At 37.3% G+C, this 16,916-nt stretch overlaps 1 protein-coding gene across 2 annotated transcripts in view; it reads right to left on the bottom strand.

Moving 5' to 3' along the window:
• The window catches only part of PIAS1 (protein inhibitor of activated STAT 1), a 63,465-nt gene that overhangs the window by 9,013 nt on the left and 37,536 nt on the right, over positions 1-16,916 (bottom strand). For both annotated transcript variants that reach the window (XM_075044663.1, XM_075044664.1), the window contains exons 3-9: positions 14,207-14,291; positions 13,534-13,581; positions 11,974-12,064; positions 11,162-11,296; positions 7,958-8,063; positions 6,385-6,458; positions 819-979 (exon numbers count right to left, since the gene is read on the bottom strand). In XM_075044663.1, the coding sequence (XP_074900764.1) occupies positions 819-979; positions 6,385-6,458; positions 7,958-8,063; positions 11,162-11,296; positions 11,974-12,064; positions 13,534-13,581; positions 14,207-14,291 (700 nt within the window). The remainder of the gene's footprint in view (positions 1-818; positions 980-6,384; positions 6,459-7,957; positions 8,064-11,161; positions 11,297-11,973; positions 12,065-13,533; positions 13,582-14,206; positions 14,292-16,916) is intronic.

Genomic DNA, 16,916 nt, shown 5'->3' with positions numbered 1-16,916 from the left:
GGTTTTGTTTGTTTGTTTGGGCATTTTTTTTGTTTGTTTGGTTGTTAGGGGTTTTTGTGGGTTTGGGTTTTTTGTTTGGTTTTTTTTTGTTTGTTTGAGGTTTTTTGGGGGGGTTGTTTTTGGTTTTTTAGTAAAACATTCTGAGAGTATTCTCAGAAGTCTCTACTTGTTCTCTTCCTTTATCACACTTTGGAAAGAAGATTCCCATCTAAGGAATTAAAATGCAAACCCAGGAATAGATACTTGGTATTTCTTCATGGAAACGAATGCTAGATTTTATTTTTTTTTAATGTTTTACAGGTAGGCAGTACTAGGGAATCAATCTCTATGTCACTTTCTATGTATAGCAACTCCCCAAGTGTGAAATTGTACATGGAACTGTACATGCATTTGGGGTGGTGGCAGTTATTTATTTGATCTAACATGAATGTCTGCTATCAACCATGCCAGATTTGTGCAGTTGCTCCATTAAAAGAAAAGACAACGTGCTGTTTTCACCTTGCGATCCAAAAACAAAAACAAAAAACCCACAACCATCTTAGGCAGGATAGCTCAAAAATTTACCTAGGATTGGAAGGAATACCTTTCATTATTATTAACTTTAAGAGTTTGATGACCACAATTATTCCAGAGTACTGAATGAAGAGGTACCTGGTTAGTAATTCTTCACCAACAGCAAGGAAATGAAAGGATGTGGTAACTTAAAACAAGTCACAGCCAAATAACCAAGATGTCAGAGCACTATATTCTGTGCAGCACAGGAACAGTAAGCACAGAGTGTAAGGTACATCCTTCATTTTGATTCAAGTTTTACTTACCCATCAATAATGAGATGTTCATAGGGAGCCTTCTTGTCACAGACAGGGCAAACCCAGGTTGGTTTCTTTTCGTTCATTTGAATATACAGAGTGGCATCAAAACATTGCAGGTGTGAACAAGTCAGGGCCCTACATGGTATAGTTAGCCGCATTTTACCAAGCTTTAAGAGAAAAAAAACCCAAGATTACATCATCTTGGTATTAAATTAACCAACAGGGCTTTTCTGTCTGAAAATAGACAGAGTCGGGTTGAGTTTTACTCCAGAAAGAACTCTCATAAATCCAAGTTTTGATTAAAATACATGCCACATACACTGTTCCCTCCCTTCCTGTAGGTTTGATTATCGCATAAAAGAAAAAGTTACTAAAGATCACATTTTTAACTACATTTGATCAAGGAGGCTGAAGACTACATCCTTCTATATTCCCATAACAAAACACAGAGGGCACTGAGCACCTGTAACATACCAGTGTCCTGGACGAACCACAAAAAAGAATTGTTCTTCATTAGTATTTTAAAAGCTGATGAACATGGGTCAGCCCTCTCCTATTCACTTACAGTTAAAGTGTGCATTCAAGCTGCTGTCCATAACTCAGTCATCAGGGCACTACCAGAACTACTTGTTTAACTTTAGTCACAGAAGAAAGCATACAGAAAATGCATTTGCAGGATTATGGATCATTTCCTGACATGCTTCTCTAACTCCACCATTTTTCCTACGTTCTCCAAAGCACTGTCAGAAAGTGACTACTCACAAAGTAAGTCCCACCTGTTAACTATTAAGAAACTATTTTATACTCCTCCTGCTGTGATAAACAGCACTGCTACATATACAGTTGTGAGCTAACTTGAAATTTCACTCCCTGTTTCTTGTGTAAAGTACAATTAGCTGACTATCCTATACTACCATCATATCTTTTCAACACTAAAAAGGGCCTACAAATGTTAACAGAAGATGAGACAGGAGCAAATGAGTTCTAAAGTATGCTTTCTGATGGGGACTATCCTTTCCTTCAAGATTGTAGGAAGGCCAGGACAGCGAGATTTTGTAGGCCAGCACAAAGCTTCCACAAGTTTAATACAAAAAGCACAGTTGAGTGCTTAAGCTGAGCAGGTAACATAGGAGTGCTACGCACAGTGAGTGTTCAGGCTAAATTGTGGAACAGGAATATCTTAGTTTGGATTAGGTAAATCAATGCTAACCCAGACCATAAAAACATTAACATATGATTTGATTACATTGAATGCAAAATTGATTAGACAATGAAAGGCATTTCATATTAACCTGAAATAAAAAAAAGTTTTCTCTCCTCAAAAAAACCAAGCAGTTGTTTTCTGGCAAAGTCCTTACACTGCAAATTTAGGAGGGGCTTTAACTGACCATACTAAGGGTAAAAAGTAGGAATGTCTGAAGAAGACTTTTCCCACATTAGAAAACAACAAAACAATTATTTATTAAGAACTATTTATACTGAGTATTTTGAAGTTATATATATTTGACTAAAACATGCACAATGACTTCTTTTGAAAACCTTCAGCCAATTCTAGCAGTGAATAGTAGGAGGAACTGTTTTTAGTACGGCTTAAGCAAGCATCATGGTCATGCATACTGATTCTGAGCAATACAAGATGGGTGCCACAGGATGGCACTCAATCTCAGAATATCAGAAAACTAAAAACGCTATCAAGAACAAAGGCTCTACTCACAGTCCACTACTTCCTCCATGATGCTATTTTTTTTTGCATCCCCCATAAGCAGAAATCCCTCCACCCCATTCTCAGCAAATTCAGCTAGACTGCAGGATCTTGCTTATTTTTCTTCCCTCTGGCTCTCAGTCACTGTCACAAAACTCACCACCAGATGGGAGGAGAGCAGAGAACTCCCTGGGGAGTCTGCAGCTATGGTGGTGGAGAGCTCAGACAGCAGGAGGTGCTGTATGTGCCATGTGTTTGGCACCCCCTCCCCCAAAATCCATGACCAAGCACATTACTTCTATCACATAATCAACCCCCAACAAAGCAAGGCCCCCTGATCCATGTCTGTTATGAATTCTTATCTCCCAGATGGCAGGTCAATGGCTCATTTGTCTTTTGGGCACAATAAGAGTCTCCTTGTTCAGCAAGGATCAAGAGTAAGGGTACCAGAGATAAAACCTGGATGCTTCTATGTGATGCAACATAAGGAAGGTCGAAGACACATGCTGCAGGAATAACATAAATACCTGTCTCCCGAGTAAAAAAGCAGATTTAAACCAGAAACATTTTCACAAGGCTTTGGTATAAAAACTGTGGCTCTAATTTCTAAGTAGCAGTCTGATTTAACCAAAGCCATACACATGCAGATAGAATCAGCATACTCAGCGTTAACAAGTTGACATCTCCTTTCTCATTTTTGGCATTGAACATCCTGGATCAGTTCTGCCATACTGGCCAAGCTGTGTCAGAACTGACAAAAGAAAAGGTCATAAAAGAAGAGATGCATCCCAACTTTTGAAAAACTCTGTTTTCCAACCCTGTTACTGTTTTGATTCTTGCCTGTCGGCAGCCAAAGAAACACTGCATTGATTTCTTTTACAAGAATAAAAAACATTGCTATCCTTCCATGCTAAAAAATGCACCCAAAACAGGAGTTAAGGATTTGTAAACAAAGCTGGAAAACCTATGGTAAAATGCTATATTTGGAATTTTTGTTCAGTTAAATATTTGGTCCAGCTGCAGAGCCTGTGGATTTATTTATTTTTATTTCAAGGGAAAAAAAGAACATGAATTCAAGCGTTTTCCTGAAATACAGACTCAGTCCAGCCCCTTTGCCTGCTGTATCTTGGATAGATTCAGCCAATAGTTAAGGACAGCTTCTTTCTTCTCCATACTCCACGGTCTCAGAGGGAGAGCAGGCCTCTGTGCTAAAAAAAGCTCAGCAGTAATCCAAAACAAATTCAGAGGAAGCTGCCTCACTCTGCACTTTTTTGAGGGTAAAACAAAGGTTATAAACTCTAAACCTGCCACCCCCATCTGGATATGCAATTCCATTTATTTTACTGAAGTATACGCACGAGAGAATCACACCCGTAACAAATGAGACGGGAGAACAGCACCCTCACATTAACAGAGCTGAAGATGCGTCATTCTTTAATTTTTGGTTCTGCTGTTGGAGATCAAATCAGCACTTTCAATGTGTACTTTCAAAGCATAGACTGTCCATTCAAGCACTAGAAAATAACCACAAAATATTTACCAAAAAATCTTCCGTGAGCCAAATGCTTACAAATTGGCAAGTAAAAATATAGAGGCTGTAATAAAATTACATTCAGACCCAAGGACAGTCTGAATCATGCTAATAACCTTTCTATTCATAGGACAGGTTGAAACGTGCAGCCTCTGTCCCAATGATGGGATGGTACCCTTATCTCTGGTACCCTTACTCTTGATCCTCGCTGAGCAAGGAGACTCTTCGCAATGATGGATTACTGCAAGAGCTACAGTGAAATCAGACAGCACTGAATGAGGAACATACTGGAAAAAAAAGTCAAGTGTGAATGTTTTGTAGACATTATTAAAATGATACAGAGACAAATATCCTCAAAATAATCTGCTATAGACTTTGGTTTGTATGTCTATCAGAAAAGTAGTAAATTTTAAAGAGGAAATACTGACAAAGGTAGGACTTCTGAAGAGCTACATCCTAATGTCTGATTGCTGTTTTGTTTTTACACCTGGCAGAACTCTGAGAAAGCAAAATAGAATTTGACATATTTAGGTATTAGCAAACTTGCAGTCCTAAAAGCAATATTGTAGAGGATATTCCTGCTCTAATACTAACTTATCTGAATTGCAGTCTTCAGGGAAAAAAATGCATCGAAAAGCAGGGGGAAAAATGCATCTACAAGCACTGCAGGAAAACTTTTATCAGTAATGGAGGCAATCAAGACAAACAGAAATATGCCAGAAAACTCCCACAGAATGATCTATAAAGCAACATAACTGCCTGAAGTGGCAGTTTTGACTAATCAAGTACGACTGATGTAAAACTGTAATTCCAGAAGATGCATGAAGATTAATTTAAGATAATGAATTAATACATAGGCACTTCTAAACTCTTACAGTCATTTAATTCCTGCTAAGGGATTACTATTTTTGTCTGTATAGGAAACTAATTTTAAGTGGTAAGAATATTGTGCATAAAAAAATGACAAAAAAACCAACAGGACTATCATCGTGCTTTCTAGAATAACAAAGTACTAACACCACAACAAAAATTCAACTATAACAACTCAGCAAAATAAGCTGCCAGGTGTGGACCCAAAATACTTCAGTGTTCCAAATCTGCAGCAGTTTCGATGTGACACGTAAGTTCATAGTTTTGTAAGATTATAGGTTATGAGATTCTAAGTTTACAGATCTGGATTTTACTTTGTAAATGCAATCCCTGTATCTTTCTTGCAGATGAGTTTTATCCTCCTTATAAATGTGTTATTATTTAGTTAGCATCAATGTTGATTTGGAGAAAGTTTTAAGATTAAAGATCATGAAAATACCACATTTAAAGATTTAGAATAACCTAATACATACATTAAAAGTAACCACAATGTCAATTGTGCTTTTTACAAAGCAAAGCTTATATATATATATATAAAGTTTATCTTTACATTGGTAGAGTTTAAGAACACATTTAATAACTTAAGAAATAAGCTTCAATTTTCCAAGAATAAGACAGTTTTCTTCTTTAGGTTTCGAAAGTGAAAATTTCGTGTCAAGCTTGAACAGATTGAGCCAAACCAGGAAACAGACATATCCTTAATTTTGAAAAGAGGTTAAAAAGTTATACTGCAATAAAGATACTGTGTCAATCAATACAGAGAGCAAGTATTCTGAAGGTGCATGGTACTTGAAACAAGAGCACTAAGTTCTAAAGATTAAAAAAAGCGCACATAATATTAATATTGTGCAGTTTACCAACCATAACATAAACCCAGGTATAAACTACCGCTTATCTCTGCATCTGCTTGGTTAAAAAACAGTTAGTAGGTCAAGATACAGTAAAACTTTGCCACTTCCACATTCATTGGAACCATGTTCTCCCACTTCAAATTTGGAAAAAATTGTGTTTGAACAACCTCAAGGACACTGCTTCATTTCTAATCTAAGATTATTAAATACTCAATGTGTATACATGCATATAATCAACTTCAGTTAAAAGATGCTCAATTCTTTGACTAGAGATACTGGCTGAAGAGCTATTTGTAATAGTCAGATTCACCTACCTTACCACTGAGAGTAGTTTTATCACAATCAAGGACCCAAACTGCACACTCAGATGATCTAGTGACAGATTTAATGTATGCTTACATATAATTTTGAATAGCATTTTCAAGTTAATGGAATACTCATTTTTTTCAGGGGTATATCACGTGCTTAAGCACAGTGACAAATAACTTCAGCACTAGATCCTATCCCCACAAAGTTAACACACAGGTAAACCACAAGCTAACCTCTACCAAATACATGTCCCAGAACAGCCACATTTTGATCAGAATCAGTTTTGAGGGAATTAAAATAAAAACTTACTGGACAAAGAAGAGAAACTCTTAAGCTTGTTGTTGCTATTTCACTGTCTGGATCAGCAGTCAGTTTCTCTTTAACTGTTATTTGAAAAAGAAAAGGTTTATTTTACAGTTGATTTAAAACACAAATTGGATGACAGAGAAATAAAACAAGTCTGAAACTGCATGCTAAACTTTCAGTTTGCCATATCTACTGGAAGCAAGCATCAGTGACTATTGTTTCAGACTCACACAATAAACATGTAACGTAAGCAGTCTTTACTCTCTAGAAAGATCATAAACAACAGGATTTAAGAAAGCAAAAAGCAGGAAAAACTCATCTTAAACCAAGGTCCCTAGAAAACATATTCATACAGAGATGTCTCTTTTCATATACATGCAGCTTTGTACTTGACAGTTATTTAAAATCTACCAACAAGATGAGCCACATTGACTTGACTGTTATCTTTAAGTACATTAAAAAAATGTTAGTAACTCTCACATGGACAAGCACCACTGTAAACCTCTTAAATACTCATCAAGCAATCTGTGATTTAAAACTGAAAAGCAAGTTGAGAAATGGGAAATCAGAAGTACCCTGATAAAATTTGAGTTTTAAATAACTGCAGTGAAGTATTAGCACTTACAGAAGTCTTTCATCTCTACCCATCCTCTACTTTTACTTATAAGGACTGTTTTATAAGCAGTCATTTGGTAAACAAACAAGTCAGTTCCATGTTCCTCCTGCTCTATGAACCAGACCCACACACTCATTCTCACCTTGTATACACAGAGCAGTAGCCACCTGGCAACTCTCTAGATTTTTGTGCATTTAAATCATCATATGGCATTAGCACAAGCTAATGCCCAGCACTATATACCACTGGCTTTGTAGCATTTACTGGTGGACTAACTTCTTCCCTTCTGGAGAAGGTCCTGTGCTGTGTATAACCCACGTTATCTGAGCATTAAAAAGTATGACCAACAGCTGTGAGGTGTTGGTATTTTCACCTCCTCCCTGAAAAATAACATGCAGCAGTTTTTTCTTGCATTTTTATTACACAAACTTATACCAACATGCACTTGTCAGAGAAAACAATAAAGCAGCAAACCTCACACTTAAATTTGGAAGGGGGGTGGGAGGAGTATTGTGCTGGACACTCTCTCTCCAGGAGCTGACTCCACAATACCGTCCCAAAGGAACAAAAACTGTGTTGATGGAGACTTTCCTCCAGCATGTCAGCATCAAGGTTCAGTATCAGGCATTTAGTTCAGCTTGCATGAGGTACTGAATTACCAGTTAACTATATAAATACAGTTATTCTATTCTGAAGAAACAAAGGCAGTATGGCTGAACTGAAAGAGATTCTCTTGCATTTTTCCCTTCACAGTGTCAACAGGGTTCCTGGACTGGCTCCTAGTACAAACAAAGGCCTCTGAGTTTTTGAATTGGAACTGAATACAAAGAACACCACTATCAGATTCTCAAAACCCATAGAATTGTAGGAAGTCCAAACCTCAGTTAGTACAGTCCTATTTCAAATCTCCTTTTACAAAAGCTATTTTTCCTTTTTAAACAAGTAGTACATCAGACATACTTAGTGCTCTAGAATGATCAGGGTTCCGTATTCCTTTTGCTCGCAACCTCTGCAGTAACACCGTAGAGGACAGCTGCTTTACAAGATAGACTGCCATGGAATAGTTCTAGAAAACAGAACAAAAGATCAAAGTAAAAACTGTTTTAATCAAAAGACAGCTTGAATTTTATACAATGCTTAGGCAATTTATTACGTGATTACAGGGCACTATGTTTCTAAAGACTTTAGATGGCAGAGTTTTCAGACCAGAGAAAACCCATCATGCTTCAGAAAGTTCACAGGGCTGGAGTTTGAGATGCAACAAAAGTGACTTCACGCTTCACTGACGTTAGATTTAGCTGCAAACCAAGCTATTAAAACAGCACTTAGGACACTTTTGGAAGTTTTACATCTAACTCAGGACATGCAGTCTACAGTCCATTTAAGAAGGGTAATTTTACATCAATAGTGTTAGGTACTGCAGTTGTGTCAATACATTTAAGGGAAGCTGTCAGGTCAAATATGATCAATTTTTTTTTTTTAATAAAAGCTTATTTCATTTTCAAAATATGTAAATCGGCAGTGATGGCTCTTCAAAAGCAATACATAAAAAGATGCATCATCTGCAGTATTTCCTACTCAGTCTGGAAGCACTGTTGAACTTTCTTATTCTTATCTTCCTGCACTTACTGTCTATGAAATGCCAACTTCACTGCCGAAGCTTAACAGAAGTAAGGCAGTTAAAGAGTTCAAGAGTTCAGTGGGGCCAAGATGCACTCTAGTGCATCTAGCCAGAGCAGGCAAGAAGTCACCACTCCCAACTGTCTGTCCTTCCCCTCTGGAACAGGTTAGGTCACTTCCCCCCATCAGTCTCAACAGAACAGACCATGCAAATGTTCCTTATCAGCATCAGCAAAAAGCCATGGATGCTCACTTCTGCTACTACAGAAAATAATTTGGCATACAAGCAGGTCAGATGCAGACTGAACATCAACTCTGCCAGCTCCCCTGTAAGCAGGGTAAGCCTTCCCTCAAGGGACGAGCAGGAGTGGCAGAGTGCTCTTCCTGGCATTGCTAACTGATTTCAAACCACAGCCTGAGATTTTTGAAGCTCTCATTCTTCTTGTAAACTACTAACAACAGCAGGTAGTGACTGTCTTCCTAAAAATGTAACATTGTACTATGCATTCATCAGCACCATCCCCCTCTCCCCCCACTCCCAAAATGGAAAGGACAAAATTTGTGTTCTCATATTAGGGTACATCAATTACTTTTTGATATAAACAGCATTTCCTAAACCTGCAGCTGCACTCAAGGCTTCCCCCAGCAATTGCAATGTATGTTTCCACTAACAAAACAAAAAAGCATACAATTGTGACATCTACCATCCTTTATTTAGGATGCCATCAGAATCCAAAGATGGGATTTCAGTAATATATCTTACCATAAAATCACACAAATTGAAATAGCATCAGAAATACCACATTTTAAATATTTTATTCTTACAATGAATGCTTCTCACATCGTTAAAAACCACTACTGCTTTAACTTGTTTGTTTAATGCCTCAATTAGTATAGAAGTTAGAAAAATGCTAATTAACATTGTGAAATTATTTACCGACAGCTTGAATCTACAAAGCTAGGAACTTGCCCAAGGCATCTTGTACAGAAGGCTCTTGAAACAGATTGTGTAAAAATCACAATTATGACTTCAGGAAAGGTAGAGTACACCAGTTGAGACATGCAACTGACTCTTAAGGGAAGGGAAGGAGGGGAATTCAAATTTTGTACTATACAGGCACATCCAAATATAAAATAATTCCTCGCATTTAACTGTCAAGGTCTCAAACAATCACTTCAGGTAGCATTACATCTCGTGAGTGGGGAAGTTCTCAGTGGCATCTAATTCTCATGAAATACACTAAGAATCTGTCACTCTCTTCAGTTTTGTATTGTAAGCTAGTAGTTAGCCAATATGGTTTTTGTAACTGAAATATATATGAAGCCTGAGAAATGAGCTAGTTCACAAGAGACTAGCTTAGAGTCCATGCAGACTTGCAACGTTTCTTTTCCCTAAATCCTCTCTGGTATTCTTAAGCAAAACTGCAGTACTGTATGCAGAGTAATAACCAGGATTCATCAACTTGCATGGAGGCACTTCTGCAACATAAACCAAAACAGGTTCAGTTTTAAATGCTTATTTCTGATACCTGCAGTCCTCATTAGATAAAAGAAGGTTTAAAAAAAAAAATCATTCAGCCATCATTTATTCTATAATCTGAATGGAGACTGTTTTACGCTCCACAAGAAATCCATCGTGAAACACCATCGTGATGTTTTATAACTGACTTGTGCATGACTGGGCTGTAAGCATTTTTCCATGTTGGTTCAGGAATCCTGGGCTTTGCACACTGACAAATTCTTCAACAACGTTTCATCTCCGGACAAGTCTCAGGACTTCTAAAAACAGGATGGTTGCAATGGCAAAGCCACCATTTTTCAAGTACATGTTGACCCTGTAATGCTTATCTAGCAGCTTTTTTGCCATCAGTGAAAGCAGTGCACTAATTCATGGACTAATTTACTGAAGTAACTTTTTGCAGCATGTTCCAGATTTAATTAGTCCAGTGGAACATCAGCAATTCTATAATACCAATTGTAACATTCTCCCCACAGACACAAAAAAGTTATAAAAACATGACTTTTTAAATATTAAGTATAACTATAGCAGTTGTGAGAACAGAAATGTTAAAAAGGCAAATTAAATCTCCTGGGCCCTGTCGAGTCACTATGCTTTGTGTCCACATTTACAATTATAAAAGACCACTCTGTACTGAATAGTCACATGCTAGTTACAAGTTGAAGCCAAAACTAGGTTTGTCAAGTCCCTAAAATCAGGAAGAGCTTGAAGTCTGAAGTTAAGACAAACAAACAAACGTTTTATAGGATGCCTTGATCTTATTATCTGGGCCCTCAGTGAGTCACAAAGATAGGTGGGTGGGGGGTGAAGAGGGAGGGATCACACCAATTTGAGGGCTACTGATCTAAGGGAGCATGTCACATCTGCCTAGCATAAATAATACAAACAAAAGAAGGAACAGTCTACTGCTAAACCATTAAGTATTTTCTGCACAATTAAACTTGCTTATCTTTGAAATCTTTCAAACAGATGCCAAAGCAGAAACTAATAAGCTTTAGACAGCATTATGTACCAAAGTTACTTACTCTTCCAATCTCTGCAGTCCATGAAACAACAATTGTGTTTGGTACCGTCGTAGATAATCTGACGAGTGAGGTAATGTTGATTGGTCGGCTAGGTCGCTTTGGTTCAACACCATTTTTGGTTGGTGGAAGGTAGCCCTAGAAATCAAAGTATTTTTCCCCTCAGCAAAAAAAAAAAATAAATACTGCTTTCGCTTTCTTCCCCTCTCACCACAACCATGCCCCAGTAAAAGCTCTGTCTCACCTGAACCAGGATCCCTTTCCAATTTAAAGATATAGATATATATATATATATATATATAACCTACATCAGACAATAAAGTATCAGTGTTTTACAAGGCTTTTCTCCTTGCACTTTCCAAATCCTAACCCTGCCCACGGCATACTAAAAGGCACCTTTGCCATCTCTCCTTTCTCAGTACTGCTGTTCAACCTGCCTGGCTAACATTGCCCAGTCTAATCCTGTGCGCTGCACCAGTACTGTAAGCTGGCATTTTTCTCTTTAGTCCTGTTGGTCAGTGATGGTCTATTCCCTGCACAGATGACCTCCACAACAGAGTCAAATTTCAGCTAGCCTCACTGGATGTTTGTCAAACATGAAAATTTACTGTCATGTTTTTTGAAAATTAATCTTCTGGACCTACTGGTTGGCCTCCTGAGAAACAACTTACTTAACTCTTTTCCATTCATCTATCCATCTTCATTCAAATGCTCCAAAATGTGAAAACAAAGGTTAGGATAAATTCTAAGGCTAATTTCTGACAGTTCCTCATGATGCTATCCAAATATGTATATCAAAATAACATCTTACTTACTGGAAGGCTGCATGGTTTCCCATTTACTTTCACACACAGATTAGGTGGGAAGTGATCTTCTTGTGGACAACTGGTTTCTGATAAACAAAACCTAAAAGCAAAGAGCTTCCATCATCTTTCACTTCTAAAGTGATTTAAAGATCATCTCTTCCTAGCAGGAATTTTTTTTCCAGAATTACGAAAGCTCGACAAATCTTGCTAAACACAGTCCTCAAATTAGCTGTACAGATGATTAAGCAGGAAAGCCCCCCAAAATTACAGGTTTACATCAAGATGGCTGTAGGTTCCTCCTCAGATTTCTTGCATTCCTCAGACTGACTCTGACTCACTCAGATACAGGCTCCTGTTACAAAAGACAGATCATCCAAATTTCTTTCCTACCATTTCTCCAGCCTGACCTCTTGATAGAAGACCAGGGTTTCACAAAGGACAAAATATACAGTCTCTTCAACTGTCCCTCCTCCAACTTCAATAAATCAGACAGCTGTTTAGCCACAGCATCAAATGCTATCTTCTTGCCTATGTCAAGCCTCTCACTTAAGACTGTTTTATTTATTTACCTAAGTTCAAACAGGCTTATTTGCTGCTGGAACCAAAGAAAGACACACCCTTCCTTGTCCTATGAAATGCATGTAGGCCAAGACTGCAGACAATAGGCATTCAAAGGACCAAAAAGAGCCTCTCAGCTCCACTGGATTTCTTCCAGGGGACCTGCCCCATCCGCACAAGTGTACCATCACAGCAGGGTATAGCTATTCAACACAGCTGAGCCTAACAGGCTGCTGCTCTCAAAAAGGGGGAGCTACCTTCTGTTCCCGTTTTCCCTCGTGCCTGCTTTGTCCCTATGTCCACCCAACCCGACTTGCTGATCAGCAGAAGGTATCCTAACAAGCAAGACCCAAAAGCAATCACTTTCTGTGGGGCGAGTTAACAGCTCACCATGCAGACATGACCAGGGGGATGAAAGGCAAGACAGCCATCTTTGACAGGAGCAAGCTCTGAAGTCAGCTCTGCTCACAGCCCTCCGCAGAATTGCAGGTATACATAGGATTTAATAAACTTTGATACATTTGTCAAAGCCTCTAAAATAACCAACAGGTTAAGACCCAACCTGGTGATTCCCAAAATCTTGCCTCCCATTGCCTTGGGTTATCATGCCCAGGAAGTACTGTGTTTGACATCTCTGCTAGGAAAAGCAACCCTCCCTGCACATAGATTTTGAAGGCCCAGGCACCTGGAATCCGACAGTTGTGGAGTTAAGGAAGGGAGTGTACACACAACCTAAAACAGCTAACTGAAGAAAACCAGCTGGCTATAGCTAAGTACATGCAGTATTCTGACATGTCAGGTATCAGGCCACCAGCAACTTCAGGAAAGCTGCATGTAACAAGGACAATTAGTTAAGGCTGCCCTTTTCAAAGCAGCCAACAGCAAACTTTTCTAAAGAAAACAACAGGATAAGACTCTTCTCCATAAAGGAAAGCCTGACCTGCTGGGTAGCATGTATCTGCTATATTTTAAAAAACAGCAGCATCAAGAACAGGTGATACAAATACATACCTTAGCTGGACCTGTACTGTGAAATCACATTTGGTCCCAGAAATATCCCTAGAAACAACAGAACACAGGTTAAAACATACCGTTTACACAACAGGTTCATCAATATTCTCTCAGAGTTTGCTGTACATTCAATGTATATAAACCACACTTTCCGCTGTATATATAGTGTATACCACACTTTCCTTCTTCTGGTCAGTCAAACCACCACTCTCAAGACACACTAAAAGATACGCTTTTATTTTTCAAGGCAAATAAATCAATTACATTCCCATCTGTCCTCTACCATTTCCTTTTTTTTTGTATACTATAAAGAAAACTCTGATGGGTCACTATGAAGCAACACCTTTATAGTGAATAAACATAGAATTTGACAAAGGATCTGACTGATAGCGAGAAAGGGCTGCAGGAAGAAGAATTATGTATTTGTGCAGTGCTTGGTACAGGAGAAACCTGCCCAATACCCACTGGACAGTGGTGATATTTAATTCTCTCTTCCTCACCCTCTTCATCAGCTTACATACTGAGGGGAAAAGAATTCCCCAGAAGAGTATTCTCTAAGGCACTACACACACACCTGTGTTCTTTAAGATCACGTTTCAAAATGAAAGATATGGTAAGCTAGTTCCTTTTTTATTTATTTTTATTTAAATACTGTATTACTGATTAAACTCACATTGAACTGCTGATTTGCTGCACTTGTTGTGGCGTCAGTGCAAATGCAAAGCAGGTTTCTCGAAATCGCTGACTATTATCTGAGGCTAGAAGAAAACAAGAGATCATCACTTTAAAAACAGCAAATAGAGAGTAATTAACAGAACGATCTCCTTTCATTGAAGCATCTACATATATATAGACACACATTTTTATAGCAACCCCAATAGCACAACACACATTTTTTTCTGTAAACAACTTCAGAGTCAACAAGAAAGTTGCCATTTAAACCCTCCTGTAAATAAAAATACAATAAGCAAACTTTATATGCATATAACGTATACATTAAAAAAAGTGATCCAGATAACAGCAAAGCTGAGACAAATCAGCTTAAGACTTTCCATCAGTCATGGTAACTTAATGCTAAGTATTCTTTGATATTAAATTAAAAAAATTCTTAGGAATTCTCATCAATCACTTTTTTGCTTCCTTTAACACACAAGATCACAGATTAGCCTGTGAAAGTATACAGAGTGACTGAGAAATACAACACTTGCAACTTCTCACATTTCAGTAAGGTATTTTATGTAGTTAAATGCAGCAAATATATAACATGCAAACAACTCACAAGATATGCAAGTATGAAATCTTGTTTTAAAGTCCTTCAACTCTGTGCCATAGGGCTCCATAACAAAACAAACACTACTTAAGAATGAATGCACCTGCTGAAAATCAAAGTACTGTTAAACATCTCCAAAACAGTGCTTATTTTATCTAAAACATAGCCCTTCACCAGGGCTACAGGCACCATTGCAGTACAGAACCATACAAAATGGCAATGAAAATGGCTTTTTAAAAAAATAAAATAAAATATAAAAAAAGAGAAGCATCTCCCCAGAGAACTGTTCAACATGCTCATCAACACATGTAATGAAGTTATAAGAAGCTTGCCATTCAATTTCATTATTCTTAATAATTTTAAAAGGTTATGAATAACTATATTGTGTATTAAACACTCGATAAATTTATCGGGTTTTGTTTTACTATAATACACTTCCTGACTCATCCTTGAGTGACAGATGAGTGAGTACTTCAGGGTGATACTTCAGATATTTTGTTAAAAACAGCATGTGGTAGGTTGGAACCAACAATAGAATAGACACTGCCTTAGTATAAATATTAACAGCAGCAATCTCACAAAATTACATTTATATCTTTCTTGTATGACAATGCTACAAGATCTGTACATTTTATTACATTTTATGCAACAACCACATGCAGTTCATTATCACTTGCTCTAAAGCTAGATGGGCAAGAATACATAATATATACCAAACTGCAACTTTTGTGAAAATATTAGCAATAGTAGATCTTTCAAAAAGCATAAAGTTATATAAATAACTTTTTAAATTTTATATGTTTTTAATATATATGCATATATCTTTTTTTTCAATAATAAGTTCTACCGTAATGTCCAAAAGCATCATCTGGGCTAGGGTGCAGCATGCAGCCTCAAGTTTATGTTTAGTTAGACACTCATGCCTGCAGTACCCAGCACCTATTTTTATTTTAATACATTTTCAATTACATTTCTTCAAATGAGAAACACGTAGGGTTTCACAGGACAGCCAATCATGTTATCACAATATAAGAATTTGCAGGAAATATAAACACAATGTATACAATTAAAAATGAAAATCTGTTATAATATTTGGTCTTCAATGTAATTTTGTACCTATTTTTAGTTATAAATAGAAAGATCAGTATTATATACTGTAATCAACAAAAGATGAATTAGCAAAGTTAATGCAATGCAGACCAGAGAACTGAATAAATTCAAGTTATTATTTCATATTTTTACATGGTTAAATGTGGCCTTAATCTGTCGGGTTTATTTTCCTCCCATGTATTATTTGCTTTACCCTAGAAATTGTCAGCTTTGGCTTTATTAGAAAAGTTCTGGAAGGTCTTTGTGAACTTCTGTTGTGAACTCCAACATCTTTAATTAAAGGCCAAGACTGCTGAACATTTAACTAACATTACCTTCATTTAAAACTTAATTATCCAAAGAAGTTAAACAGCAGTTACCGAAAGAAAAAGTCTAAACCCAAATTTCCCAAGCAATCTTTTTCCCTTTCAACTGCTCATCTTTTTGCTTGTTTTGGTTTTGCAGCATCCCCAATCTAAGGAGTCAAGCAGGTAATACAGATTTTTGCAAGCATTAGAAAGAATGGAGAAGCAAAGTAACTGTTAGCAAAACAGCAAAGGTTCCAAAATGAAATCCTTTTCCTCTGTTCGTTACCGGCTGGTATTAATGCAAGACTTATTTTTGCTAAACAGTGATATGTGATCCTGAAAAATGGGTTTCTAACTTCTATATTCTGTTTCATCATGCTCTCGCATTGGACAAATTAAAGCATTATACATTAAAATGGCAGAAAATTAAAAAGTACATTCTTCAGTGCTGACATGGGAGCTTTCATAATTCCAGTTTTCTTCACAAGCTATAGTTCTAGCACATTTATAAGACAGTAAATAGCCTGTGTTTGAATCAAAAATTTTTGCAACAGAAATAGCCACTTCTAAGTCATAACTGTTAAAATACCACAGAAATGTAAGCATTACTAATAATTGCGTTGTGCACACTGCAGTCAATGAATTTTTTCTTAACTAGAATCCACCTAAAATGGAAAAAGGCAAGGAGGAAGGCTTTGGAGTTGAGGGGAGAATGG

The sequence above is a fragment of the Buteo buteo genome, chromosome 13 (genome assembly GCF_964188355.1).
Source record: "Buteo buteo chromosome 13, bButBut1.hap1.1, whole genome shotgun sequence".
In the NCBI taxonomy this organism is placed as follows: domain Eukaryota; kingdom Metazoa; phylum Chordata; class Aves; order Accipitriformes; family Accipitridae; genus Buteo; species Buteo buteo.
This window is presented reverse-complemented; position numbering and strand designations above follow the sequence as displayed.